The following is a 27,948-nucleotide window of genomic DNA, read 5'->3' on the forward strand; positions in this document are numbered from 1 at the left end:
GAGAGAGAGAGAGAGAGAGAGAGAGAGAGAGAGAGAGAGAGAGAGAGAGAGAGAGAGAAAGAGAGGGAGTGAAAGAGAGGAAGAGACAGAAAGGAAGAGGAAGAGAAGGAGGGAGAGGAGGAGAGAAAGAAAAAGAGAGAAAGAGAGAGAAAGAGAGAGAAAGACAGAGGAGAGAGAGATGAGAGAGAGAGAGAAAAAGAGAGAGATGAAGAGGGAGGGAGAGAATTAGAGAGAAACGACAGTTGTCAATAGAGCGATAACAGTTATCAATAGAGAGATGACAGTTATCAATAGAGAGAAATATCAGTTATCAATAGAGAGATAACAGTTATCAATATAGAGATGACAGTTATCAATATAGAGATGACAGTTATCAATAGAGAGATAAGAGTTATCAATATAGAGATGACAGGTATCAATATAGAGATGACAGTGTAACGGCTGTCTACGGAAGAAGTGGACCAAAATGCGGCGGAGTTAGGGTTCGTCATTTTTAATGTTACGAACACTATGCAATTAACAAAACAACAAAACTGACAGCCAACACAGTCCTGTCAGGTGCAACAACAGTGACAAGCACACAAGCCGTCACACAAGAAACAATCATTAATCCCGCACGAACAGGAGCGGGCCAGCTAAACTAAATAGCCCCTCTAATGGCTAATTGACCACAGGTGTCACAAAATAAAAAAAGGGAAAAGCAAAAGGGAATCGGTGGCAGCTAATAGGCCGGTGACGACGACCGCCGAGCGCCACCCGAGCAGGAGGGGGCGCCACCGTCGGTGGGAATCGTGACAGACAGTTATCAATAGAGAGATAAGAGTTATCAATAGAAAGATAACAGTTATCAATATAGAGATGACAGTTATCAATATAGAGATGACAGTTATCAATAGAGAGATAAGAGTTATCAATAGAAAGATAACAGTTATCAATATAGAGATGACAGGTATCAAAGTGATTCAGAAGGCTATTGTGTTTATCTAACTACATCATCTGACCATCTCTCCCTCCCTTTCCCATCATTATGTCCATGTAGATTAGTGTAAATGAGTTGTGGTCTATGAGTGAAACTCCTGCTGTCCTACATTCTGTACTGCCAGACAGGAATGACTATTTACCAGTTCTGTTACGTAATGACAAAGGGAGGGAACCAACTGCAATGACAGAACATTGTGACATAACAGCTAGGTCACATCAACAAGACAAGGAGATACAGAGAGACATAACTATATGTATAACACACACACACACACACACACACACACACACACATACATACATACATACATACATACATACATACATACATACATACATACATACATACACACACACACACACACACACACACACACACACACACACACACACACACACACACACACACACACACACACACACACACACACACACAGAACTATCCGCACAAACAAATAGATAAACGCAACATGCAACAATTTTACTGAGTTACAGTTCATGTAAGGAAATAACTCAATTGAAATAAATTAATTAGGCCCTAATCTATGGATTTCACATGACTGGGAACACAGATATGTATCTGTTGGTCACAGATACCTTTAAAAAAAAATGTAGTCAGTATCTGGTCTCATGCAGAGCGACACATCACCTTCGCATAGAGTTGATTCAGGCTACTGATTGCGGCCTGTGGAATGGCTGTGTGAAGTTGCTGGATATTGGCGGGAACTGGAACACACTGTCGTACACGTCGATCCAGATCATCCCAAACATGCTCAATGGGTGACATGTCTGGTGAGTATGCAGGGACATTTTCAGCTCCCAGGAATTGTGTACAGATTCTTGCGACATGGGGCCGTGCATTATCATGCTGAAACATGAGGTGATGGCGGCGGATGAATGGCACGACAATGGGCCTCAGGATCTCGTCACGGTATCTCTCTGCATTAAAATTGGCATCAATAAAATGCAATTGAGTTCATTGTCCATAGCTTATGCCTGCCCATACCATAACCCCACCGCCACTATGGGGCACTCTGTAGACACCGTTGACATCAGCAAATCGCTCGCCAACATGGCACCATACATGCTGTATGCCATCTGTTTGTTTGAAACTGGGATTCATCCGTGAAGAGCACACTTCTCCACCGTGCCACCGGCTATGGAAGATGAGCATTTCCCTTCAGAAGTCGGTTACGACGCCGATCTGCAGTCAGGTCAAGACCCTGGTGAGGACAACGAGCACGCAGATGAGCTTCCCTGAGACGGTTTCTGACAGTTTGTGCAGAAATTCTTCGGTTGTGCAAACCCACAGTTTCATCAGTTGACCGGGTGGCTGGTCTCAGACGATCCCGCAGGTGAAGAAGCCGGATATGGAGGTCCTGGGCTGGTGTGGTTACACGTGGTTTGCGATAGTGAGGCCAGTTCGACATATTGCCAAATTCTCTAAAACGACATTGGAGGCGGCTTATGATAGAAAAATGAACATTCAACTCTATGGCACCAGTTCTGGTGGACATTCCTGCTGTCAGCATGCCAATTTCACACTCGCTCACAACATGAGACATCTGTTGCATTTTGTTGAGTGACAAAACTACACATTTTAAAGAGGCCTTTTATTATCCCCAGCACAAGGTGCACCTCTGTAATGATTATGCTGTGTAATCAGCTTCTTGATATGCCACACCTGTCAGGTGGATGGATTATCGTGGCAAAGGAGAAATGCTCACTAACAGGGATTTAAACACATTTTTGCACAACATTTTTTGAGAAATAAGCTTTTTGTGCGTATGGAACATTTCTGGGACGTTTTATTTCAGCTCATGAAACACGGGACCAACACTTTACATGTTGCGTTTATATTTTTGTTCAGTGTATATAACACACACACACACACACACACACACACACACACACACACACACACACACACACACACACACACACACACACACACACACACACACACACACACACACACACACACACACACACACACACACACACACACACAAGCATGAATAGACTGTTGGATATGCCAATTTTCAAAATAGCTAGCAAAGTTTTTTTAATTCATGGGATTCTCTCCATAGGGGGAGTCTGGGCAACCGAAATGTCTGAACTTTTCCAACAGTCTGACTGTGATCATTTGTGCGAAAACCAAATTAAGCGAGACATAAATACTTTTTTTAAAAAAATAAGAAAACTGATGATGCAATATGAAAAGAAGTGGTTGGAGGAGATTAATCATAAAACCAAATTTTACAGCCTCATTATGTATTACTGTATATTTTATTATGTTACTTTCTTTTCTTTTTTACTTTAGTTTATTTAGTATTTATTTTCTTAACTTTATTTTCTTAAAACTGCATTGTTGGTTAAAGGGCTTGTAAAAGTAAGCATTTCACCTGTTGTATTCGGCGCATGTGACTAATAAAATTTGATTTGATGATTTGATTTTGTTTGATTAAGGGTGAATTGGTGTGTGAGAGATATATTATGTATAACCTACCTAAAAGCAAGAGATCACTCTGTGCACAGGTAAGATGGGATATTGCCTCTGCTTATTGAAACAGGTCTGTATTGTGGTGAAATGGAAGACGAAAGACTATGTGACTATTGTGACCTCGGAGAAATAGAGAATGAAACTCATTTCATCCTCTATTGCCCTTTCTACCATTATGTGGCTGAGCGATGAGGAGAAACTGAAATGGTTGTTTTTCCATTGTGTATTTCCGTTTGCTGAATTTTTAAATAAAGCCTGGAATAAAAGAAAAAGGCAAATTATAATTAAATAGTAAAAAATATTTTGCTCCAAATATAGCAAAGGGCATGTATGTATATTCTGTAGATTGTGTGTAGGCCTCTACCTGAATCTTCTCTGTGTGCCATACCGGGTTAAAACGCCTTCCGCTTTATTCTTCTGTACGTATTTATTTGTATTCTTTTAATATTTGTTTATGTTGCCATTAATCCCATAAGGGATGGATTGCCGAGTAGCAATTTGACACAAAAATACAATTTAATGAATAAATGAATTCAATCATTCACTCTATACAAACACAAAGAGGTACAGAGGCACACAAACGCACACAGAAAGGCATGGAACAGGCACTTATATACAGACGGAACACTCATACAGGCACTTAGGGGTTAATGGTCTAATGTTAAGGTGTTGGTTCGTGGTCTAATGTTAAGTAGGGGTCAGTGGTCTAATGTTAAGTAGGGGTTAATGGTCTAATGTTAAGTAGGGGTTAATGGTCTAATGTTAAGGTGTTGGTTAGTGGTCTAATGTTAAGTAGGGGTTAATGGTCTAATGTTAAGTAGTGGTTAATGGTCTAATGTTAAGTAGGGGTTAATGGTCTAATGTTAAGTAGTGGTCAGTGGTCTAATGTTAAGTAGTGGTCAGTGGTCTAATGTTAAGTAGTGGTCAGTGGTCTAATGTTAAGTAGGGGTTAATGGTCTAATGTTAAGTAGGGGTCAGTGGTCTAATGTTAAGTAGTGGTCAGTGGTCTGACGTAAAGTAAGGGTCAGTGGTCTAATGTTAAGTAGGGGTTAATGGTCTAATGTTAAGTAGTGGTCAGTGGTCTGACGTAAAGTAAGGGTCAGTGGTCTAATGTTAAGTAGGGGTCAGTGGTCTAATGTTAAGTAGTGGTCAGTGGTCTGACGTAAAGTAAGGGTCAGTGGTCTAATGTTAAGTGAGGGTTTATGGTGTGAGGATCCCTTTTGATGTTCCTGTGGTCTAATTGGGGGGAATGTTTATTATGGGGCACTTTATAGTGGGATAAGATCAGTTACCCCCATTGGGAAACAGACTGCTTATGTAACAGATTTACTGAGAGGAACTGCAGGGGAAGGGAGGAAGTGTGTGAAGGGAGGAAGTGAGTGTGAATCTCTGTTGGAGTCTCTTCATCTTCTCACCCCCCTTTCCTCTTGCCCTGCTGCTTCTCTCTAAACTTCAGTTCTTTGTGTTAGCAACTGTCAACTCCTTCACAGAAAGAGCATGTCAATCAATAATGAAAGTTTGAAGGAAAACCAATTCTTCAAAAGGAGAAAACCTCTATCTCTTCCTGGCCCTACCATGGAACTCTCAGCGGCTTCCAGCCTTCTGGAAGCATCTGCCAGTCAACATGGTTACAGAGACAGGAAGTGCTTAAGTGAATCTGGTTTTGAGGTGGAGTTTAGGAAAACAAAACTGCTGACAAGACACACACACACACACACACACACACACACACACACACACACACACACACACACACACACACACACACACACACACACACACACACACACACACACACACACACACACACACACACACACACACAGTGGCCTACCTCCAGGACTTCTTTTTGATGATATTACCCAATATGGCTTCAGCTCTGAAAAGCAATGCAAGAAAGTGTCACAACTCCTCTCAGTGGTCAGTATCACATAGCTGACCATTACAGTGAGGTGATATAAAGAGTTTTACTATATCCTGACTCACTTTCCAGCAGCGTACACCTCCGCTGTGTCAAACAGATTGACCCCACTCTCATACGCTATGGTCATCAACTGCTCGGCCACCTGGGAAAACACACAAGGGTCAGAGGTCAAAGATGTCACACACACACATCACACTCAACACTTAACATACACACACAGACACACATTCTCATCGTCATCGTCGTTATCTTCATCAGATGTAGGAACCCCTGGTTAATCCCATCTATCTAACATCATAATGCTGTTTGGTTGGTAGAAACACTATTTATGTCTGGCTCTGCTCCTCCTCTCAGTTCCACTGTCTTCCTTCTCTCTTCCAGGATACTGTAGACAGTGTTTCTTGTCTGCTTCTATAGTTGTCCGTCTCTAGAGAGCTGAGCTGTTCCTCTCTCCAGTGTGTTTGTGTGTCAGTGCAGCAGGCTGAGGCAGCAGTCTTTACCGTGATTCATCCAGACTGCAGATCATACACCATCAGGCTGAATTGTTCCCAGATTAAATTCCCTTTATAGTGCGCTTATTGCAATGAGGCTGTAAGTGAATTTGCTATAATTTCCCACTGCAGCGGTGTGAGAGCAAATGTGTGTGTGTCTCTTTGTGAGACTGGGAGTGTGAGTGTCTATGTGTGAGACTGGGAGTGTGTCTGTGTGTGAGACTGAGAGTGTGTCTGTGTGTGAGACTGAGAGTGTGTGTGTGTGTGAGACTGAGAGTGTGTGTGTGTGTCTGTGTGTGAAGCGTTGCCACTAACAGAGTTCGCTAATCCAATCTCCTCTACCCCGCTGAGGATCTGTCCGTCAACTCTCTTAACATTATCTCTGCGGCTAGAAGTTAGGCAAGGATCCAAACCCTGGTGTGTGAGTGTGTGTGTGTGAGTGTGTGTGTGTGAGTGTGTGTGCATGAGAGCGGACGATCCAACCCGTCGGATGAAAGAGGAGAGAGGGATTAAAAATAAATAAAACAGAGGAATGGAACTGGAACACTGACTGCTCAGAATGGAGCAGGAACACTGGCTGCTCAGAATGGAGCTGGAACACTGGCTGCTCAGAATGGAGCTGGAACACTGGCTGCTCAGAATGGATCTGGAACACTGGCTGCTCAGAATGGAGCTGGAACACTGGCTGCTCAGAATGGAGCTGGAACACTGGCTGCTCAGAATGGATCTGGAACACTGGCTGCTCAGAATGGAGCTGGAACATTGGCTGCTCAGAATGGAGCTGGAACACTGGCCGTTCAGAATGGATCTGGAACACTGGCTGCTCAGAATGGAGCTGGAACACTGGCTGCTCAGAATGGAGCTGGAACACTGGCCGCTCAGAATGGAGCTGGAACACTGGCTGCTCAGAATGCAGCTGGAACACTGGCTGCTCAGAATGGAGCTGGAACACTGGCTGCTCAGAATGGAGCTGGAACACTGGCTGCTCAGAATGCAGCTGGAACACTGGCTGCTCAGAGTGGAGCTGGAACACTGGCTGCTCAGAATGGAGCTGGAACACTGGGTGCTCAGAATGGAGCTGGAACACTGGCCGCTCAGAATGGAGCTGGAACACTGGGTGCTCAGAATGGAGCTGGAACACTGGCCGCTCAGAATGGAGCTGGAACACTGGCTACTCAGAATGGAGCTGGAACACTGGGTGCTCAGAATGGAGCTGGAACACTGGCCGCTCAGAATGGAGCTGGAACACTGGCTGCTCAGAATGACTGGTGACAGAAGTCAGCTAATCTCAAAGTGGTTGTAATAGAGCAGGGACAATATACTGTGAAATTAAACACTGATTGATGGATGACTGACAGAGAGACAGAAAGATAAAGAGAGGAATAGAGAGCTACTTAGAGAGAGGTGAAGAAGGACATGGGGAGAGATATTGTCCTTTTTTAATGTTCCTAAAAACCACCCAAGGTGAAAACTGTGGCATTCAGCACTAGGTCAATGAGCTTATCTATAAAGTGAAATATGACCTTCTCTGGTATAACACAGCAGAGAGAGAGAGAGAGAGGGTTTCACCTTTGTTTATTATCTACTTCACTTGCTTTGGCAATGTCAACATATGTTTCCCATGCCAATAAAGCCCTTAAATTGAATTGAATTGTATTGATAGAGAGGAGGAGAGGAAGAGTGTGATGGAAGAATGAGTTTCAGAGAGAAGAAGAGGCTAATTGAATGAGAGGGAAAGGGAGAAGAGAGCAGTACAGAAACAATGAGACGTAAGGAGAAGAGGAGAGAGAGAAAGTCTAAAAGACGAGGTCATGGTTACTCTGACACGACTTCATAATCACATTCACTCACTGCAATTTAAAAATCCAATTACTGCTAATCTCTACACTGTCACCACATGAACCTCCCTGCTGTCTACTTACTGCAACCCCCAGAGCCAAACACCAGCCCAAATTCACAAGTCACCGTCAAACCACCACCCAAAATTGTCCCCCTGTTACACAATAGGTGCTGTGTGTGTTCATATTGTCCCCCTGTTACAACCCACATGAAAAACGACTATACTGTGGTGTAAATTGTATACTATTCACTGTAGTGTTTTTGTGTTATTATCTTTGGCATATAAGTGGAGGCTTTCTCCTTGAGGAAACCTACTGGAGTAATACTAAAATAGCACATTTTCCATGACCTGTAGATAAAGTAGGGAGGTACAGTGGCTTGTGAAAGCATTCACCCCCCTTGGCATTTTTCCTATTTTGTTGCCTTACAACCTAGAATTAAAACAGATTTTTGTGGGGGTTTGTATCATTTGATTTACACAACACTTTGAAGATGCAAAATATATTTTATTGTGAAACAAACAAAAAATAAGACAAATAAAACTGAAAACTTGAGTGTGCATAACTATTCACCCCCCAAAGTCAATTCTTTGTAAAACCACCTTTTTTCAGCATTTACAGCTGCAACTTTCTTGGGGTATGTCTCTATAAGCTTGGCACATCTAGCTACTGGGATTTTTGTCCATACTTCAACGCAATACTGCTCCAGCTCCTTCAAGTCGGATGGGTTCCACTGGTGTACAGCAATCTTTAAGTCATACCACAGATTCTGGGCCTGGGCCATTCCAAGACATTTAAATGTTTCCCTTTAACCTGTTGGGGCTAGGGGGCAGTATTTGCACGGCCGGATAAAAAACGTACCCGATTTAAACTGGTTACTACTCTTGCCCAGAAACGAGAATATGCAGATTTGGATAGAAAACACTCTAAAGTTTCTAAAACTGTTTGAATGGTGTCTGTGAGTATAACAGAACTCATATGGTAGGCCAAAACCTGAGAAGATTCCATACAGGAAGGGCCCTGTCTGACCATTCGTTCTCCTTCTGTGGCATCTCTATCAAAAATACAGCATCTCTGCTGTAACGTGACATTTTCTAAGGCTTCCATTGGCTCTCAGAAGGCGCCAGAAAGTGGAATGACGTCTCTGCAGTCTCTGGGCGAAAAACAGCAGGACTTTTTGTGAGTGGTCAGGCAGGGAACAATGACACTGGAGATGCGCGTCCACGAGACGACTCCATGTTTTTCTTTCAGTCTTTGAATGAATACAACGTCGCCCGGTTGGAATGTTATCGCTATTTTACGAGAAAAATCGCATAAAAATTTATTTTAAACAGCGTTTGACATGCTTCGAAGTACGGTAATGGAATATTTTGAATTTTTTTTGTCACGAAATGCGCTCACACGTCACCCTTCGGATACTTACCTGAACACACGAACAAAACGAAGCTATTTGAATATAACTATGGATTATTTGGAACCATAATAACATTTGTTGTTGAAGTAGAAGTCCTGGGAGTGCATTCTGACGAAGAACAGCAAAGGTAATCCAATTTTTCTTATAGTAAATCTGAGTTTGGTGAGGGCCAAACTTGGTGGGTGTCAAATTAGCTAGCCGTGATGGCCGGGCTATCTACTCAGAATATTGCAAAATGCGCTTTCGCCGAAAAGCTATTTTAAAATCTGACACCGCGATTGCATAAAGGAGTTCTGTATCTATAATTCTTAAAATAATTGTTATGTATTTTGTCAATGTTAATCGTGAGTAATTTAGTAAATTCACTGGACGTTTGCGGTGGGTATGCTAGTTCTGAACATCACATGCTAATGTAAAAAGCTGGTTTTTGATATAAATATGAACTTGATTGAACAAAACATGCATGTATTGTATAACATAATGTCCTAGGAGTGTCATCTGATGAAGATCATCAAAGGTTAGTGCTGCATTTAGCTGTGTTTTTGGTTTTTGTGACATATATGGTTGCTTTGAAAATGGCTGTGTGATTATTTTTGGCAGGGTACTCTCCTGACATAATCTAATGTTTTGCTTTCGCTGTAAAGCCTTTTTGAAATCGGACAGTGTGGTTAGATTAACGAGAGTCTTGTCTTTAAAATGGTGTAAAATAGTCATATGTTTGAGAAATTGAAGTTATAGCATTTATGAGGTATTTGTATTTCGCGCCACGCGATTCTACTGGCTGCGTCCCACCTTGCCCAGGGAGGTTAAACCACTCGAGTGCTTTAGCAGTATGCTGGGGGTCATTGTCCTGCTGGAAGGTAAACCTCCGTCCCAGTCTCAAATCTCTGGAAGACTGAACCAGGTTTCCCTCAAGAATTTCCCTGTATTTAGTGCCATCCATCATTCCTTCAATTCTGACCCGTTTACCAGTCCCTGCCCATGAAAAACATGATGGTGTTCTCGGGGTGATGAGAGGTATTGGGTTTGCACCAAACATAGCGTTTTCCTTGATGGCCAAAAAGCAACATTTTAGTCTCATCTGACCAGAGTACCTTCTTCCATATGTTTGGGGAGTCTCCCACATGCCTTTTGGCGAACTTATTTTTTTCTGGCCACTCTTCCGTAAAGCTGTCGTGGAAAATTGCAAGATTATGTTATAATGCTTGTATTGTATTATAATGGTTGTAATAGAGGACAGAATGGAACATTGTCTACATATGTGTGTGTGTCTTACTGAGGATGGGCCTCTATGAGATAGCACTGACAGAGGTGATTTATGATGTCTTTGGGTAATAAAGCCTAAAGAGCATTCCAGATAACATGGAGCTAATGATTCTGTTCTATACTGTACCAGGGAGAGACGGTTCCAGTTTGGAGTAGGAGGACCAGACACTGGTCTATACAATGAAAACTGTTGACACAGCAGTTGCTGTCTGCTATGTTTTATAGTTATCTTTCATACAAAACTTAACCTTGTGACCCATTCTTTGTATCTGTGGTTCGTCATGTACGTTGAGAGGGGTGTATCTTGGCTATAAAAGATCTTTGTACTTTTGTGTAGACACTTTCAATGGTTACACAAAAGTACAAAGATCTTTTTATAGCCAAGATACACCCCTCTCAACGTACATGACGAACCACAGATACAAAGAATGGGCATCATTGAAAGTCAAAGTGCTATTGCAAAGCTCTTATTATTAAAGATGTAGTTTAAGTATAACTCTGACTGGTGTGTGAAGTTTGTAACTCTCCTCATTTGGTAATGCAGAAATTAGCCACCACAAAGCCCAGCTCTGTGGAGTGTACGGCTTAAAGTGGTCCTATGGACAGATATTCCAATCTCCACTGTGGAGCTTTGCAGCACCTTCAGGGTTATCTTTGGTCTCTTTGTTGCCTCTCTGATTAATGCCCTCCTTGCCTGGTCCGTGAGTTTTGGTGGGCGGCCCGTCTCTTGGCAGGGACCCTGTGCCATATTCTTTCCATTTTTTAATAATGGATTTAATGATGCTACGTGGGATGTTCAAAGTTGTGGCTATTTTTTTATAACCAAACCCTGATCTGTACTTCTCCACAACTTTGTCCCTGAGCTGTTTGGAGAGGTCCTTGGTCTTCATAGTGCTGCTTGCTTGGTGGTGCCCATTGCTTAGTGGTGTTGCAGACTCTGGGGCCTTTCAGAATAGGTGGTTATCCTGTCTGGGTTGGCGCCCCCCTTGGGTTGTGCCGTGGCGGAGATCTTTGTGGGCTATACTCGGCCTTGTCTCAGGATGGTAAGTTGGTGATTGGAGATATCCCTCCAGTGGTGTGGGGGCTGTGCTTTGGCAAAGTGCGTGGGGTTATATCCTGCCTGTTTGGCCCTGTCTGGGGGTTTCATCGGATGGGGCCACAGTGTCTCCTGACCCCTCCTGTCTCAGCCTCCAGTATTTATGCTGCAGTAGTTTATGTGTCGGGGGGCTAGGGTCAGTCTGTTACATCTGGAGTATTTCTCTTGTCTTATCCGGTGTCCTGTGTGAATTTAAATATGCTCTCTCTAATTCTCTCTTTCTCTCTTTCTTTCTCTCTCTCGGAGGACCTGAGCCCTAGGACCATGCCTCAGGACTACCTGGCATGATGACTCCTTGCTGTCCCCAGTCCACCTGGCCGTGCTGCTGCTGCTCCAGTTTCAACTGTTCTGCCTGCGGCTATGGAACCCTGACCTGTTCACCGGACGTGCTACCTGTCCCAGACCTGCTGTTTTCAACTCTCTAGAGACAGCAGGAGTGGTAGAGATACTCTCAAAGATCGGCTATGAAAAAGCCAACTGACATTTACTCTTGAGTTGCTGACTTGTTGCACCCTCGACAACTACTATGATTATTATTATTTGACCATGCTGGTCATTTATGAACATTTGAACATCTTGGACATGTGCTGTTATAATCTCCACCCGGCACAGCCAGAAGAGGACTGGCCACCCCTCATTGCCTGGTTCCTCTCTAGGTTTCTTCCTAGGTTTTGGCCTTCTAGGGAGTTTTTCCTAGCCACCGTGCTTCTATACCTGCATTGCTTGCTGTTTGGTGTGTTAGGCTGGGTTTCTGTACAGCACTTTGAGATATCAGCTGATGTAAGAAGGGCTTTATAAATACATTTGATTTGATTTGACTTGATTATATATAGTGTGACACATCATGTGACACTTAGATTGCACACAGGTGGACTTTATTTAACTAATTATGTGACTTCTGAAGGTAATTGGTTGCACCAGATCTTATTTAGGGGCTTCATAGCAAAGGGGTGAATACATATACATGCAACACTTTTCCATTTAATTTCTTTTAGAATTTTTTGAAAGAAGTTATTTTTTTCATTTCATTTCACCACTTCACTGGACTAGAGAGCAGAGGGACTGGACCAGAGAGCAGAGGGACTGGACCAGAGAGTAGAGGGACTGGACCAGAGAGCAGAGGGACTGGACCAGAGGGACTGGACCAGAGAGCAGAGGGACTGGACCAGAGGGACCAGAGAGCAGAGGGACTGGACCAGAGGGACTGGACCAGAGAGCAGGGGAACTGGACCAGAGAGCAGAGGGAGTGGACCAGAGGCACTGTACCAGAAAGCAGAGGGACTGTACCAGAGAGCAGAGGGACTGGACCAGAGGGACCAGAGAGCAGAGGGACTAAACCAGAGGGACTGGACCAGAGAGCAGAGGGACTGGACCAGAGAGCAGAGGGACTGGACCAGAGAGCAGAGGGAGTGGACCAGAGGGACTGTACCAGAAAGCAGAGGGACTGGACCAGAGAGCAGAGGGACTGGACCAGAGAGCAGAGGGACCAGAGGGACTGGACCAGAGAGCAGAGGGACTGGACCAGAGAGCAGAGGGGCTGGACCAGAGGGACTGGACCAGAGAGCAGAGGGACTGGACCAGAGAGCAGAGTGACTGTACTGTAGGCAGGGCCAGCTGTGTGTGTTGTGGGTGGGATGTCAGACAGACAGGGACCCTGTAGCCCCAACCATAGGGGACAGTGTGGAGGTGGGAGACATGCAGTGGATAGGAGCTGGGGGAGAATATGGGAGCAGGGATATGGCAGTCATGCCATTTTGTTCAGGCGGTTTTTGTCATGCAAAAGACTGCTTGTCTCACGGTAATTGACCATTAATTAACATAAACATGTTTCATATCTCCCAGCCTCCACACGTACAAGCTGCTGATGTGGGTCTTTGCAACATCTACATTTAAAAAAGTATAATAAATCAATTTAATATAAAACCGTCACAACAAATCCATTATTGATTTTAGTCAGGTCCAAAGAAACAGTATCATATGAAGAAAATGTATTTCAGAAGAACAGAACATGTAAGAACATCTTGTCACATTCTGACCAGTAAAGGGGTTATTGTAGTTTGGTCAGGACGTGGCAGGGGGGTATTTATTTTATGTGGTTCGGGGTGTGTTTTAATGTAGAGGGGTGTTTGGTTAGTGTTTTCCGGGGTTTTTGGGCTATGTTCTATGTTAGTATATTTCTATGTTCTACTCTAGTCTTTTTAGTTCTGTTTAGTTTATTGATTTGGCCTTCAATTGGAGGCAGCTGTTCCTCGTTGCCTCTGATTGAAGGTCCTATATAGAGGGGTGTGTTTTGTTTGGGTTTTGTGGGAAGTTGTGGTTGCATAGCTGTGTTTAGCCTGTAATCCTATTCGTTCGATCGGCTTCTTGTTTTGTTTGTTTACGTGTTCAATAAAGTTAAGATGAGCACTCAACCCGCTGCATTTTGGTCCACTACCTACGACGACCATTACACATCTACTGTAAGCCTATGCTATCTGGCTATGCTCCATGCCATAGTCTGTTGGCTTGTTCATTTAGCTGACAAGATATGTTTATAAGTCCTGTGCCATTTTTTTATTTGATTTTATAGTAAGAATAATATAATTGAACTTAGCTGAGAAAAAATTTAATCCATTACGGAGCGACTGCGTCTACGAAGTGGCTATGTCGAGCGTAAAAGTGATAATTTGAAACAGGTCCTATATACTGTATGCTAGATTTCGATTCATTTGGCCACATTAGTTGTGAATGATACAAACCTTGGAATGTGTTAGAAATACAAACATACTGAATATGGGTTGCATGGTGTGGGAAAAAAAAGCTTGCTTTCTGTTCCTTGCCTCAGGCTGCACACGCTGTTCTCTCATCAAGTGATCATATTTTCACCCCATTAGACTGTTCTCAATTGAATCTCGTCTTTACTAATATGTAAAATTTGTTTTGATTTAGAACGGCCCATTATCAAATGGGCAGGAACAGGAACAGGAGTGGGGGAAAAAAGACATGTCATCTGCATACACGAATAGCGAATGGAGGCCGCACGCTTTCCCACCGGTCCGTTTTGTAGGCTGCTTCCGTTTTACAGAGGAGCATGTGCTGAATTCATATGAGCAGCTGAAAAATATACTGAACAAAAATATAAACCCAGCATGCAACAATTTTGAAGATTTGAATGAGTCACAGTCGATTGAAATGAATTCATTAGTCCTCAGAATGTTTTTCCCCACAGAAGGGCTTTATTACAGACAGAAATACTCCTCCGTTTCATCAGCTGTCCAGATGTGGAGGTCCTGGGCTGACATGGTTACACGTGGTCTGCGGTTGTGAGGCCGGTTGGATGTACTGCTAAATGATCTTATGGTAGAGAAATTAACATTCAATACTCTAGTAACAGCTCTGTGGACATTCTTGCAGTCAGCATGCCAATTGCACACTCCCTGAAAACTTGAGACATCTGTGGCATTGTGTTTTGTGACAAAACTGCACATTTTAGAGTGGTCTTTCATTGTCCCCAGCACAAGGTGCACCTGTGTAACGATCATACTGTTTAATCAGCTTCTTGATATGCCACACCTGTCAGGTGGATGGAATATCTTGGCAAAAGGAGAAATACTCACTAACAGGGATGTAAAGAAATTCAAACTTGTGCACAAAATTTGAGAGATATCAGCTTATTGTGTGTACGGAACATTTCTGGGATCTTTTATTTGAGCTCATGAAACATGGTACCAACACTTTACATGTTGCGTTCATATTTGTTCAGTATAAATATACAGTATTTCACTCCACGCATCAACCACTGTTTGAGGAGCATGCTCTCTCTACCCAGACAGGTGATATTTAAACTCTGTATGCCATGGGCTCTCCAACCTTGTTCCTACAGCTAACCGGTGCTTACTTTGGGAAACCAAGTGAAATTTGTTAATGAACATCGATAGTAAGATGTTTTCGCAACCAAACACATTTCTCTAAACTGTTGACAGCCCGTCTGCGCACTCGAGAAAATAATAAATGAGAGAGAGGAGGAGATGGAAACGCAAGGTGGTGAGATATTAACTATGTATATTAACTATGTATACCTATACATGAACTATTTATAACTATATATAACTAGATATAACTACATAACTATATATTAACTGTATATAAGTATGTATAAACTGTACATAACTATGTATAACTATATATGAACTGTATATAAGTATATATTAACTTTATATTAACTATATATAACTATATATAACTAGTTCAAATATAACTATATATGAACTATATATAACTATATATTAATTGTATATAAGTATATAGTAACTGTACATAACTATGTACAACTATATATGAACTGTATATAAGTATATATATAGTTATTATATAACTATATAATAACTATATATAACTATATATGAACTATATAACTATATATGAACTATATATGAACTATATTTTAACTATAGATAACTATATATAACTACATAACTATATATTAACTGCATGTATATAACTATAAATTAACAATATATGAACTATATATGAACTATATTTTAACTATATATGAACTATATATAACTATATAACTATATACAACAAAGATATTCAGTTTCTTGGCAATTTCTCGCATGGAATAGCCTTCAATTCTCAGAACAAGAATAGACTGACAAGTTTCAGAAGAAAGGTCTTTGTTCCTGGCCATTTTGAGCCTGTAATCAAACCCACAAATGCTGATGCTCCAAATACTCAACTACTCTAAAGAAGGCCTTTAATCAGGACAACAGTTTTCAGCTGTGCTAACATAATTGCAAAAGGGTTTTCTAATGATCAATTAGTCTTTTAAAATTATAAACTTTGATTAGCTAACACAACGTGCCTTTGGAACACAGGAGTGATGGTTGCTGGGCCTCTGTACGCCTATGTAGATATTCCATAAAAAATCATCCGTTTCCAGCTACAATAGTCATTTACAACATTAACAATGTCTACACTGTATTTGCGATCAATTTGATGTTATTTTAAATGGACAAAAATTTTGCTTTTCTTTCAAAAACAAGGACATTTCTAAGTGACCCAAAACTTTTGAACGGTAGTGTAAAACTATATATATATATATATATATATATATATATATATTAACTCATATATAACTATATATAACTATATATTAACTATATATATAACTATATATATAACTATATATATTTATATATATATAACTATATATTAACTCTATATAACTATATATTAACTATATATTAACTACATATAACTATATAACTATATATTAACTATATATTAACTATATATAACTATATATATATAACTATATATTAAATCTATATAACTATATATTAACTATATATTAACTATATATAACTATATATATAACTATATATTAACTCTATATATTAACTATATAACTATACACTACCGGTCAAAAGTTTTAGAACACCTCCTCATTCAAGGGATTTTCTTTGTTTTTACTATTTTCTTCGCTGCAGTGAAGACATCAGCGAAGACTATGAAATAACACATGTGGAATCATGTAGTAACCAAACAAGTGTTAAACAAATCAAAATATCTTTTATATTTGAGATTCTTCAAATAATCCCCCTTTAACTTGATGACAACTTTGCACACTCTTGGCATTCTCTCAATCATCTTCACCTTGAATGCTTTTCTAAGTTTTGAAGGAGTTCCCACATATGCTGAGCACTTGTTGGCTGCTTTTCCTTCACTCCGCGGTTCGACTCATCCCAACCCATCTCAATTTGGTTGAGGTCGGGGGATTGTGGAGGACAAGTCATCTGATGCAGCACTCCATAACTCTCCTTCTTGGTCAAATAGCCCTTACACAGCCTGGGGGTGTGTTTTGGGTCATTGTCCTGTTGAAAAACTAATGATAGTCCCACTAAGCCCAAACCAGATGGGATGGCGTATCGCTGCAGAATGCTGTGGTAGCCATGCTGGTTAAGTGTGCCTTGAATTCTTAATAAATCATTGTTTCTTGGCCTAAGCAAGTCTCTTCTTCTTATTGACATCCTTTATTGATGTCCAGTAATTTGACCATGAAGGCCTGCTTCACACAGTCTCCTCTGAACAGTTGGTGTTGAGATGTGTCTGTTACTTGAACACTGTGAAGCATTTATTTGGGCTGCAATTTCTGAGGCTGGTAACTCTAATGAACTTATCCTCTGCAGCAGAGGTAACTCTGGGTCTTCCTTTCCTATGGCAGTCCTCATGAGAGCCAGCTTCATCATAGTGCTTGATGGTTTTTGTGACAACACTTGAAGAAACTTTCTTGAAATGTTTCTTATTGACTGACCTTCATGTCTTAAAGTAATGATGGACTATCATTTCTCTTTGCTTATTTGAGCTGTTCTTGCCATAATATGGACTTGGTCTTTTACCAAATAGGGTTATTTTCTGTATACCCCCTACCTTGTCACAACACAACTGATTGGCTCAAACGCTTTAAGAAGGAAAGAAATTCCACAAATTAACTTTAACAAGGCACACCTGTTAATTGAAATGCATTCCAGGTGACTACCTCATGAAGCTGGTTGAGAGAATGCTAAGAGTGTGCATTAAAGGGTGACTATTTGAAGAATATCAAATAGAAAATATAACACTTTTTTGGTTACTACATGATTCCATATGTGTTATTTCATAGTTTTGATGTCTTCATTATTATTCTACAATGTAGAAAATAGTCGAAATAAAGAAAAACCCTTGAATGAGTAGGTGTTCTAAAACCTCTGACCGGTAGTGTTTATAAGTACATATAACTAAATGCATGGTGGTGAGATGTTAATTATATATAGATATCTAAAGGTCATGTGTCATCCAATTAATTCTGAAAGTATAAAAAATGCCCTATCACCAGGCTATTCAAAATCCAATATAAATTCCCTCTAATTGTTGTCTAACTGTTAGCAGCCCTGCACAATCAATGAACCAACAGCATCTCCTAAGGCTATACGATCACTCTCAGACTAAAGCATATACATGTAGGAGTGTAAACAGTCCATCCAGTATGCCTAATAACACAGTCCACACTCAAAGGCGATTAGTCTACTAGACTAGACTTCAAAATAAAATTATCCTAAAATCTGTTTTTTTTTATCTGTCATGCATAAAATGCGGTATGCTATGCATTATATAATGGCACAATTATAATTTTAATAGAGTTTATTTTTTGGTTTCAGGCTTGGTCTCATAAGCCTATGCAATATACAGGGATTGGATAGGGCTTTAGTCATGTCTTGTGTTTGGTGCTATGTTTATAGGGGTGAACAGGTTCAAGAGAGATATGTGGAGTGGACATCCGAAGAGGACTCTGTTGAGGGTGGCAGTGTGGGTGGGAGACCGTGATGATGATGAGGGTAAATGTGGTGGATAGATCCTTTGGCAGGGACAGCAGTGAGTGTGTGTATGTGTTTTGTGTGACAGCATATGAGTGGCTTAAGCGGCTTTGGGACAGACAGGGACACTGGATGGGACCCATGGCAGGGTTGACTGAACATGGAGAGGGGAGCCAGGGGAGAGGGGGGCCAGGGGAGAGGGGAGAGGGGAGCCAGGGGAGAGGGGGGCCAGGGGAGAGGGGAGCCAGGGGAGAGGGGAGCCAAGGGAGAGGGGAGACAAAGGAGAAGGGGGCCAGGGGAGAGGGGGGCCAGGGGCAAGGCAATGAGGACACAGATTATTTTGCCTAAAAGCAAGCCTGTCTGTGTGTGTGTGTTTGTGTGCATGCATGTGTGTGCGTGCAGTGGGACGTCCCTTCTGCAGAACTGTCTGTCTGTATGCATGTCAACGGCGCGCGCATGTGTGTGTGTGTGTGTGTGTGTGTGTGTGTGTGTGTGTGTGTGTGTGTGTGTGTGTGTGTGTGTGTGTGTGTGTGTGTGTGTGTGTGTGTGTGTGTGTGTGTGTGTGTGTGTGTTTGTGTTTGTGTTTGTGTTACAGTGGGTCCATGCAACAATACCACGCAGGTGGGCATTATTATAAACATTGTCCCGATCAAGAGATCCCAGCAGAGTGTGCTGTGGTGGAAACATCAACATCAAATAAAGACAAAAAACACACAATACATTATGATGTCATTACCTAAATATATTGCCTATTTAGAACCTACTACTACAAAAACAATGAAAAATACCATTCCTCATTGAGGCTGGGCAGGAGTTCCCAAACGGTCTATCCAATTATGTCTCTCTCTGGAGAAGTCATTTATCCCTAACTCCTCCCCTACGTGGCGCCTGCACCAATAAAATGTCCATATAACGTAAGGCTCTTAGTTCATGATTATGGCTGTTGAAATGTCTGGCAACAGGTCATTTTAAAAAAAAAATCATGGTTGTGAATGGTTGCTCTTATGCTCACATATCATTGTCTTAGGTTCACGTTTAGTCTTACCCAAATAATACAAGTTACAGGAACACTTAAGGAGATATACCACAGATTTTAGTTTTACATGTTATTCCAACTCAATCCTTTATCCTCTCACCAGAATGAGGATTGATAAGATATTTCCCTCTGATCATGGCATCACAGTGGACGCAGTTGTGACAAAGGATATTACCATCAGGAATAATAGACATGAAATGTGATGCTTTTTTTCCCCCCATAGGTACATCTGACCTGAGTAAACAATCCCGTAAAAGTCTCTTATAGGAAAACTTTGGGTGTCTTTTAACCACATCCTTGATCGACCTTGAAATAAGACTGCAGGTGAGGAGAGGGATTCTTTGACGTGATCGCAACAATGTCCTCAGTTTGTCTTACTCTGATAAGGCAATTTTCCAATAATTCTTCTTTATTACCCTTTTGTTTTGAATCATTCACATAAATCGTTGGCATGTACAGTACATCAAATGATAAATCAGTGTCACAAATGCGCCTAATGCGAAGCGATTGGATTTTTTTAATGAGGGTGTATGATAACTGCTGAAAGGAATTTATATCCGTTTTTTTTCTATACACCTACCACACATTACACTGCAGTACTGTATCACAAATTCGAATCCAGGCTGTATCACAACCGGCCGTGAATGGGAGTCCCATAGGTCGGCGCAAAATTGGCCCGGGTTTGGCCGGTGTAGGCCGTCATTGTAAATAATAATTTGTTCTTAAACTGACTTGCCTAGTTAAATAAAGGTTAAATACAAATTTCAAAATGTACACTAACTGAACCATAGAGATTTTACCCAGAGTACACGCAAAGACTGTACACATTTTCTATCTACATTAAAACCAAGTAGAAAAACATTAGGAAACAATCGTCTTACCTCATCTGTAATCTGACTGCCAAACGTTACCCATGTACCTGAAACAGAGACAGAGATAGCAGTTAGAAGTTGTAGCATCACATAATTTTGAAACTTTGGTGCTTCTATGTGCAGTACTCTACATATGCCCAGTACTTCACTTGGGCAGGAGTTCAACGAAACTGAGTACCAGCACCTCAAATTTTCTTCTGCTTGAGTTCAGCACCTCCTATAGAATATTAGCTCAAAAAAGATTGAGGTGTTCCTGTACCTAAATATAAACAGTACCGGCACCCAAAATGAGTGCCGGAACCTATTTCAGTCCAGGTCAAGCACTGCCTATTCCATTGTCACAATGTCAGACATTGTTCTAACAGTTACTAAACATGTGTAAATGTCCCAATCGTGTGGAGAGACAGACCAAAGCGCAGCGTGATTGGAGTTCCACATCTTTATTTTTTGTGAAACTTTAAACAAACCAAGAAACAAACAATGACCGTGCAGTACTGCGGTGCAACATGCACTCACTCAAAAACAATATCCCACAAAACACAGGTGGGAAAAAGGCTACCTAAATATGATCCCCAATCAGAGGCAACGATTACCAGCTGCCTCTAATTGGGAACCATACAACTCACCAACATAGAAGTACAATGACTAGAACACCCCCTTAGTCACGCTCTGACCTAAACACCACAGAGAACCAAGGGCTCTCTATGGTCAGGGTGTGACAGTAAAGGCTGAGACTGGGATGTCGGTAGGAGTAATTCCTACAGGCCTAATCCCTGAGACAACACTGATGAGCACCTGCAGACAGCAGACATCAGATGCCGGCACTCCAGTATACGGGACAAATCTGTCCTGTCAGGAGAACAGCATGCAAGCAGAGAACATCATGTGTACAGAGCAGTGGCGGCTCCTCAGAGGAGGAAGGGGAGAACCATCCTCCTCAGTGAATTACATTTTTTTTTAAATAGTGAAACATAAAAAAGTTATCATTTAAATAAAACTATACACAATATATTCACGTCACCAAATAATTGATTATTAAAACACACTGTTTTGCAATTAATGTCCACAGTAGCCTCAACAGCACTCTGTAGGGTAGCACCATGGTGTAGCAGCCGGAGGACAGCTAGCTTCCATCCTCCTCTGGGTACATTGACTTCAATACAAAACCTAGGAGACCCATGGTTCTCACCTCCTTCCATAGACTTACACAGTAATTATGATAACTTCTGGAGGACGTCCTTCAACCTATCAGAGCTCTTGCAGCATGAACTAACATGTTGTCCACCCAATCAAAGGATCAGAGAATGAATCTAGTACTGAAAGTGTAAACTATAGCTAGCTAGCAGTGCAGTGAATAAAATGTAGTCAGTATTTGACTCAAAGAGAGAGAAAGACAATAGTTGAACAGTTTTGAACAAATTCATTTCTTTAAAAATGAAGGAGAAGCAAGAAAGTGAGAGAGCAAGTTATATTTCATTGTATTTTTTTCCCTTTCACGTTCACTTAGCTAGTGAATGCAGATCGCTAGTTTAGCCTACTTATACACCCGGCTCAAACAGAGAGGGATGCTATGTTAGCCAGCTGGCTATGGCTATCCAACACTGGAACTCATCTAAGTCAAGGCAAACTTTTGGTTTTATTCATTTATTGCCACCGGGGCCCGCCGGTGGAACTGCTAAACTGCTTGCTGACTGTATACTGTACTGGATGATTGTAGCAGGTTTAGTAATGCATTAGTTCTAGTAGCTATGTTGACTATGACGTTAGCTAATATGGTGACAACGATGTAGGCTGTGATTAGCGCTTAGCGGTTATGATATGAACATTTTGCTTGAACGTTTTTTTCGCCTGGTCACAGACAGCTGATTCGTTGTGCACTGAAGTCCACAAGCGAAGGGAAAAGGTGAGAGGAGGAGAGCGCGTAGATGAGAGAAGGAATTATGCGATCATGCTGTTTTCCTTTCACACAATTATCTTCTTGTATATTTCTATTAAAATAGAATAGAAAATAATAAAAATCTAAAAAGAAAAGAGTAAAATAGAATAGACGAGGGCCATGGCGATTGCGATGAGTAAGCTGTCTTCCAGGCTGTCTGCACCCATCATTCACCACTGTCCCACTGCCCACATCCACCTGTCTGCTCTGTAACCCAGCCTTGTCCTGACCCACTGCCCACCTCAACCTGTCTTCTCTGGGACCCAGCCCTGTCCCGCTAAATAACACAAAGACACTCTGTGCCCTTTTAATAGAAACATTACACTACTCGTTTGCTCTAGTCGGTCTCCCCATCTACACACCAGCTACACTACGGCTATATGGTCTGTCTCATTGACTGTCCCAAACCCTGGTAAATCCTCCACTACGGCTATATGGTCTGTCTCATTGACTGTCCCAAACCCTGGTAAACCCTCCACTACGGCTATATGGTCTGTCTCATTGACTCTCCCAAACCCTGGTAAACCCTCCACTACGGTGTCGTGTCTTTGGCTATGCCGGATTAAGTGATATAAAATTCTTTCTCTGTAATTAATATCACCTGATTCTCTAATCATGTAAATGTAATTAACTAGAATGTCGGGACACCACAGAAGAGTGTTTATAGAGCTGTTATCTTCCGAATAAACTCTTAAAAACTTTAATATTTTACATCGATAGCCATCAATATTAATCGTCACCTTATTTTCAGTCTCATAATGAAAGTTGTAAATTCTTGGTTTTCTTCACGAACCCTGGCTAACAAGTTGAATCAGCAATACAAAATTGGGTTTAATTATTTATTTACCAAATACCAAATACTAATCACACAGAATTACATATACACAGAATACAAATTATGTCATACAGAAAACGTCCCTGGTGGACGGAGCCGACATGGCGGCTCGTTACACAAAGAAAGGGGGTTGGGCTTGAATGAAAGAGTGGGAAGACTGACGAACAAAAGAAACAGCAGCTATGCTATCGTAAATACATTATCGTATGCAGTCTAAATTACCGCCCATTTGGAAAAGGAAAATGCAATAAATATTTACTCTGAGCTGCGCTTCGGTAGGTTGGTCGTAGATGCTGGCCGGGTTGGCCAACAGATCTTCCTGTCCTCGGAAGAATGTCTCTTTTGGTAAATTGGATACGTTGTAGTATCTTCGTCGTGTGTTAGACTGGATCCGTCGTCCGTCCTTTCCTAGCCCACGTCTACAGCGGCCGCTGCTAACTCAACGGCTAGGAAGTATCACTTCTGTAGTGAATAAGCGTTCAAAGTTCATACCATTCGCAACCAAAGCTCACGCCGAGGTTGGCTTAGTTCTGTACTTGACATGTGTGTCCTTTTAACACAGAGGCTGCAGACCTCACGTAGTGGAACTCTGGTTACATTGTGTCATTGTCTTATATAGTGGTGAGGGGAGAAGGGTGTGTTTCATCGTTTATAACCCCTGTCTCTTCACAGGGGCGGGCCACTGATTAAGCAGGGCACTTTCCTTATGAAAACCCATTCTCTCAATTGGAAGCTAAAATTACATTTAATCTCCTAACAAACAATCTCAATATCAAACATTTAAATTGCACAACAATTCCATGTGAATTTGATAACTAGAATGTGTGGACTTTCCCAGGTACAGTTTATGTCGTCCTGTCATCAGTCATAATGTCTCAGATGACAACCGAACTGACATCCATATTCATTAAGTTCCAACGCATATTTCCAACTGGTTCTATTACCGAAATATGGTTCCTTTCCCCCCACTTGTTTGATGTTCCCAGACTCTCTATATTTAACAAAGGCTATTCAACAGTCCTTCAGTAGGGTCAGAGAGAGAGGGGATGGAGAAAGGCATTTATGGGGGGGGTCACAAACCTTACCCACAGGCCAACGTCATGACAACGGCTATATGGTCTGTCTCATTGACTGTCCCAAACCCTGATAAACCCTCCTCCACCTAAGATCAGGGAGACATAAGCGAAGGAGGAGAGAGGATGGGAGAGATCGAAGAAGAGGAGATGAGAGGTGATATGAAAATAAAAGGTTATTCAGAAAGTGCTGAAGGATCAGATTACACTGATCAATTTCTCCCTGACTCACATTCTGTTGCCTCTTCCCTAGCCAATTAGCATGAAGGAAACACACACACACACGCACACACACACAGACACTTAGTTTATATTCTCCCTCCTAGCCAATTAGCAAGGGAGAAAGCCAGTGTGGAACTTATCGACCGTACCGCAGAACAACCGTAAATCGAATGGCGGTCGAAGCGCTAACCCGTTTGGTAATTGTATATTTACAGCGGCAGTTAATTATAAGCAGTAAAAACGTCAAGAGGGACTTCTCACATTGAATCGTTCAATCTATCAACACTCTGTATCAGCAGAATTCAGGACTGCAGTGTAGTGTACCGAAAGCACAGATGGCCATGAACCAAGGACTGTAGCCTGCTGTACCGAGAGCACAGATGGCCATGAACCAAGGACTGCAGCATGCTGTACCGAGAGCACAGATGGTCATGAACCAAGGACTGCAGCGTGCTGTACCGAGAGCACAGATGGTCATGAACCAAGGACTGCAGCGTGCTGTACCGAGAGCACAGATGGTCATGAACCAAGGACTGGAGTGTACTGTACTGAGAGCACAGATGGTTATGAACCAAGCGCCATCTTATTTAATCACCTGATATAATTTACTCATTCAAGGGTTTTTCTTTATTTTTACTATTTTCTCCATTGTAGAATAATAGTTAAGACATCAACATTATGAAATTACATCTATGGAATCATGTAGTAACCAAAAAGGTGTTAAATTAATCTAAATATATCCACTCTTTCCCTTGATGACAGCTTTGCATACTCTTGGCATTCTCTCAACCAGCTTCACCTGGAATGCTTTTCCAACAGTCTTGAAGGAGTTCCACATATGCTGAGCACTTGTTGACTGCTTTTCCTTAGCTCTGTGGTCCAACTCTTCCCAAACCATCTCAATTGGTTTGAGGTTGGGTGATTGTGGAGGCCAGGTCATCTGATGCAGCACTCTAACTAATGTCCATTACTTGTATTTCTTGGACCAACCAATTTCTTGGACCAACCAAGTTATTGGTGTCCTTTAGTAGTGGTTTCTTTAAAGCATTTTGACCATGAATGCTTGATTCACGCAGTCTCTGAACAGTGGTTGTTGAGATGTGTCTGCAGCAGAGGTAACTCTGGGTCTTCCTTTCCTGTGGCGGTCCTCATGGCGGTCCTCATGAGAGCCAGCTTCATCATAGCACTTGATGGTTTTTGTGACAACACTTGAAGAAACTTTCAAAGTTCTTGAAAATGTCCATATTGACTGACCTTCATGTCTTAAAGTAATGAGACTGTCGTTTCTCTTTGCTTATTTGAGCTGTTCTTGCCATAAAATGGACATGGTCTTTTACCAAATAGGGCTATCTTCAGTATATCCCCCCCTACCTTGTCATAACAAAACTGATTGGCTCAAATGCATTAAGAAGGAAAGAAATTCCACAAATTAACTTTAACAAGGCACACCTGTTAATTGAAATGCATTCCTAGTGATAACCTCGTGAAGCTGGTTGAGAGAATACCAAGAGTGTACAAAGCTGTCATCAAGGAAAAGGGTGGCTACCTTGAAGAATCTCAAATATAAAATATTTTTTTATTTGTTTAACACTGTTTAGGTTACTACATTATTCCATATGTGTTATTTCATAGTTTTGATGTCTTCACTATTATTCTACAGTGTAGAAAATAGTAAAAATAAAGAAAAACCCTTGAATGAGTAGGTTTTCTAAAACTTTTGACCGGTAGTGTACATATTTATTTTATTTAACAGTTATCTGCAAGTCAGTTCAGAACAAATTCTTATTTACATTGACGGCCTCCCAAAAGGTGAAAGGCCTGCTGTGGGGACGGAGGCTGGGATTAAAAAAATTAAATACACATAAATATAGGACAAAACACACATCACGACAAGAGAGACAACACAACACTACATTAAGAGAGACCTAAGGCAACAACATATTATGGCAGCAACACATGACAACACAGCATAGTAGCAACACAACATTACAACATGGTAGCAGACCAACATGGCAGCAGCACAAAACATGGTACAAACATTATTGGGCACAGACAACAGCATAAAGGGCAAGAAGGTAGAGAAAACAATACATCACGTGAAGCAGCCACAACTTTCAGTAAGAGTGTCCATGATTGAGTCTTTGAATGAAGAGATGGAGATAAAACTGTCCAATTCTAGTGATTTTTGCAGCTTGTTTCAGTCGCTAGCTGCAGCAAATGGAAAAGAGGAGTGACCCAGGGATGTGTGTGCTTTGGGGGACCTTTAACAGAATGTGACTGGCAGAACGGGTGTTGTATGTGGAGGATGAGGGCTGCAGTAGATATCTCAGATAGGGGGGAGTGAGGCCTAAGAGGGTTTTATAAATGAGTATCAACCAGTGGGTCTTGTGACGGGTATACAGAGATGACCAGTTTACAGAGGAGTATAGAGTGCAGTGATGTTTCCTATAAGGAGCATTGGTGGCAAATCTGATGTCCGAATGGTAAAGAGCATCTAGCCACTCGAGAGCACCCTTTCCTGCCAATCTATAAATTACATCTCCGTAATCTTGCATGGGTAGGATGGTCATGGGGTTAGTTGAAAGGGGTTAGTTTGGCAGCTGGGGTGAAAGAGGAGCAATTACGATAGAGGAAACCAAGTCTAGATTTAACCTTAAGCTGCAGCTTTGATATATGCTGAGAGAAGGACAGTGTACCGTCTAACCATACTCCAAAGTACTTGTATGAGGTGACTACCTCAAGCTCTAAACCCTCACAGGTAATAGTCACAGCGGTGGGGAGAGGGGAATTCTTCTTACCAAACCACATTCCCTTTGTTTTGGAGGTGTTCTGAACAAGGTTAAGGGCAGAGAAAGTTTGTTGGACACTAAGAAAGCTTTGTTTTAGAGCGTTTAATACAAAATCCGGGGAGGAGCCAGCTGAGTATAAGACTGTATCATCTGCATGTAAATGGATGAGATAGCTTCCTACTGCCTGAGCTATGTGCTTGATGTAAGTTTAGAAGAGCGTGGGGCCTAGGATCGAGCCTTGGTGACTCCTTTGGTGACAGGCAGTGGCTGAGACAGCAGATGTTCTGACTTTATACACTGCACTCTTTGAGAGAGGTAGTTAGCAAACTAGGCCGAAG

General features: G+C 41.6%; 1 protein-coding gene across 2 annotated transcripts in view; it reads right to left on the reverse strand.

Annotated features, from left to right (window-relative positions):
- kcnab1a (potassium voltage-gated channel subfamily A regulatory beta subunit 1a) overlaps positions 1-27,948 on the reverse strand; it is a 161,977-nt gene that overhangs the window by 37,748 nt on the left and 96,281 nt on the right. For both annotated transcript variants that reach the window (XM_045724824.1, XM_045724825.1), the window contains exons 3-5: positions 20,765-20,802; positions 5,471-5,550; positions 5,319-5,363 (exon numbers count right to left, since the gene is read on the reverse strand). In XM_045724824.1, the coding sequence (XP_045580780.1) occupies positions 5,319-5,363; positions 5,471-5,550; positions 20,765-20,802 (163 nt within the window). The remainder of the gene's footprint in view (positions 1-5,318; positions 5,364-5,470; positions 5,551-20,764; positions 20,803-27,948) is intronic.

This window comes from Salmo salar, chromosome ssa09 (genome assembly GCF_905237065.1).
Source record: "Salmo salar chromosome ssa09, Ssal_v3.1, whole genome shotgun sequence".
Taxonomy (NCBI): Eukaryota; Metazoa; Chordata; class Actinopteri; order Salmoniformes; family Salmonidae; genus Salmo; species Salmo salar.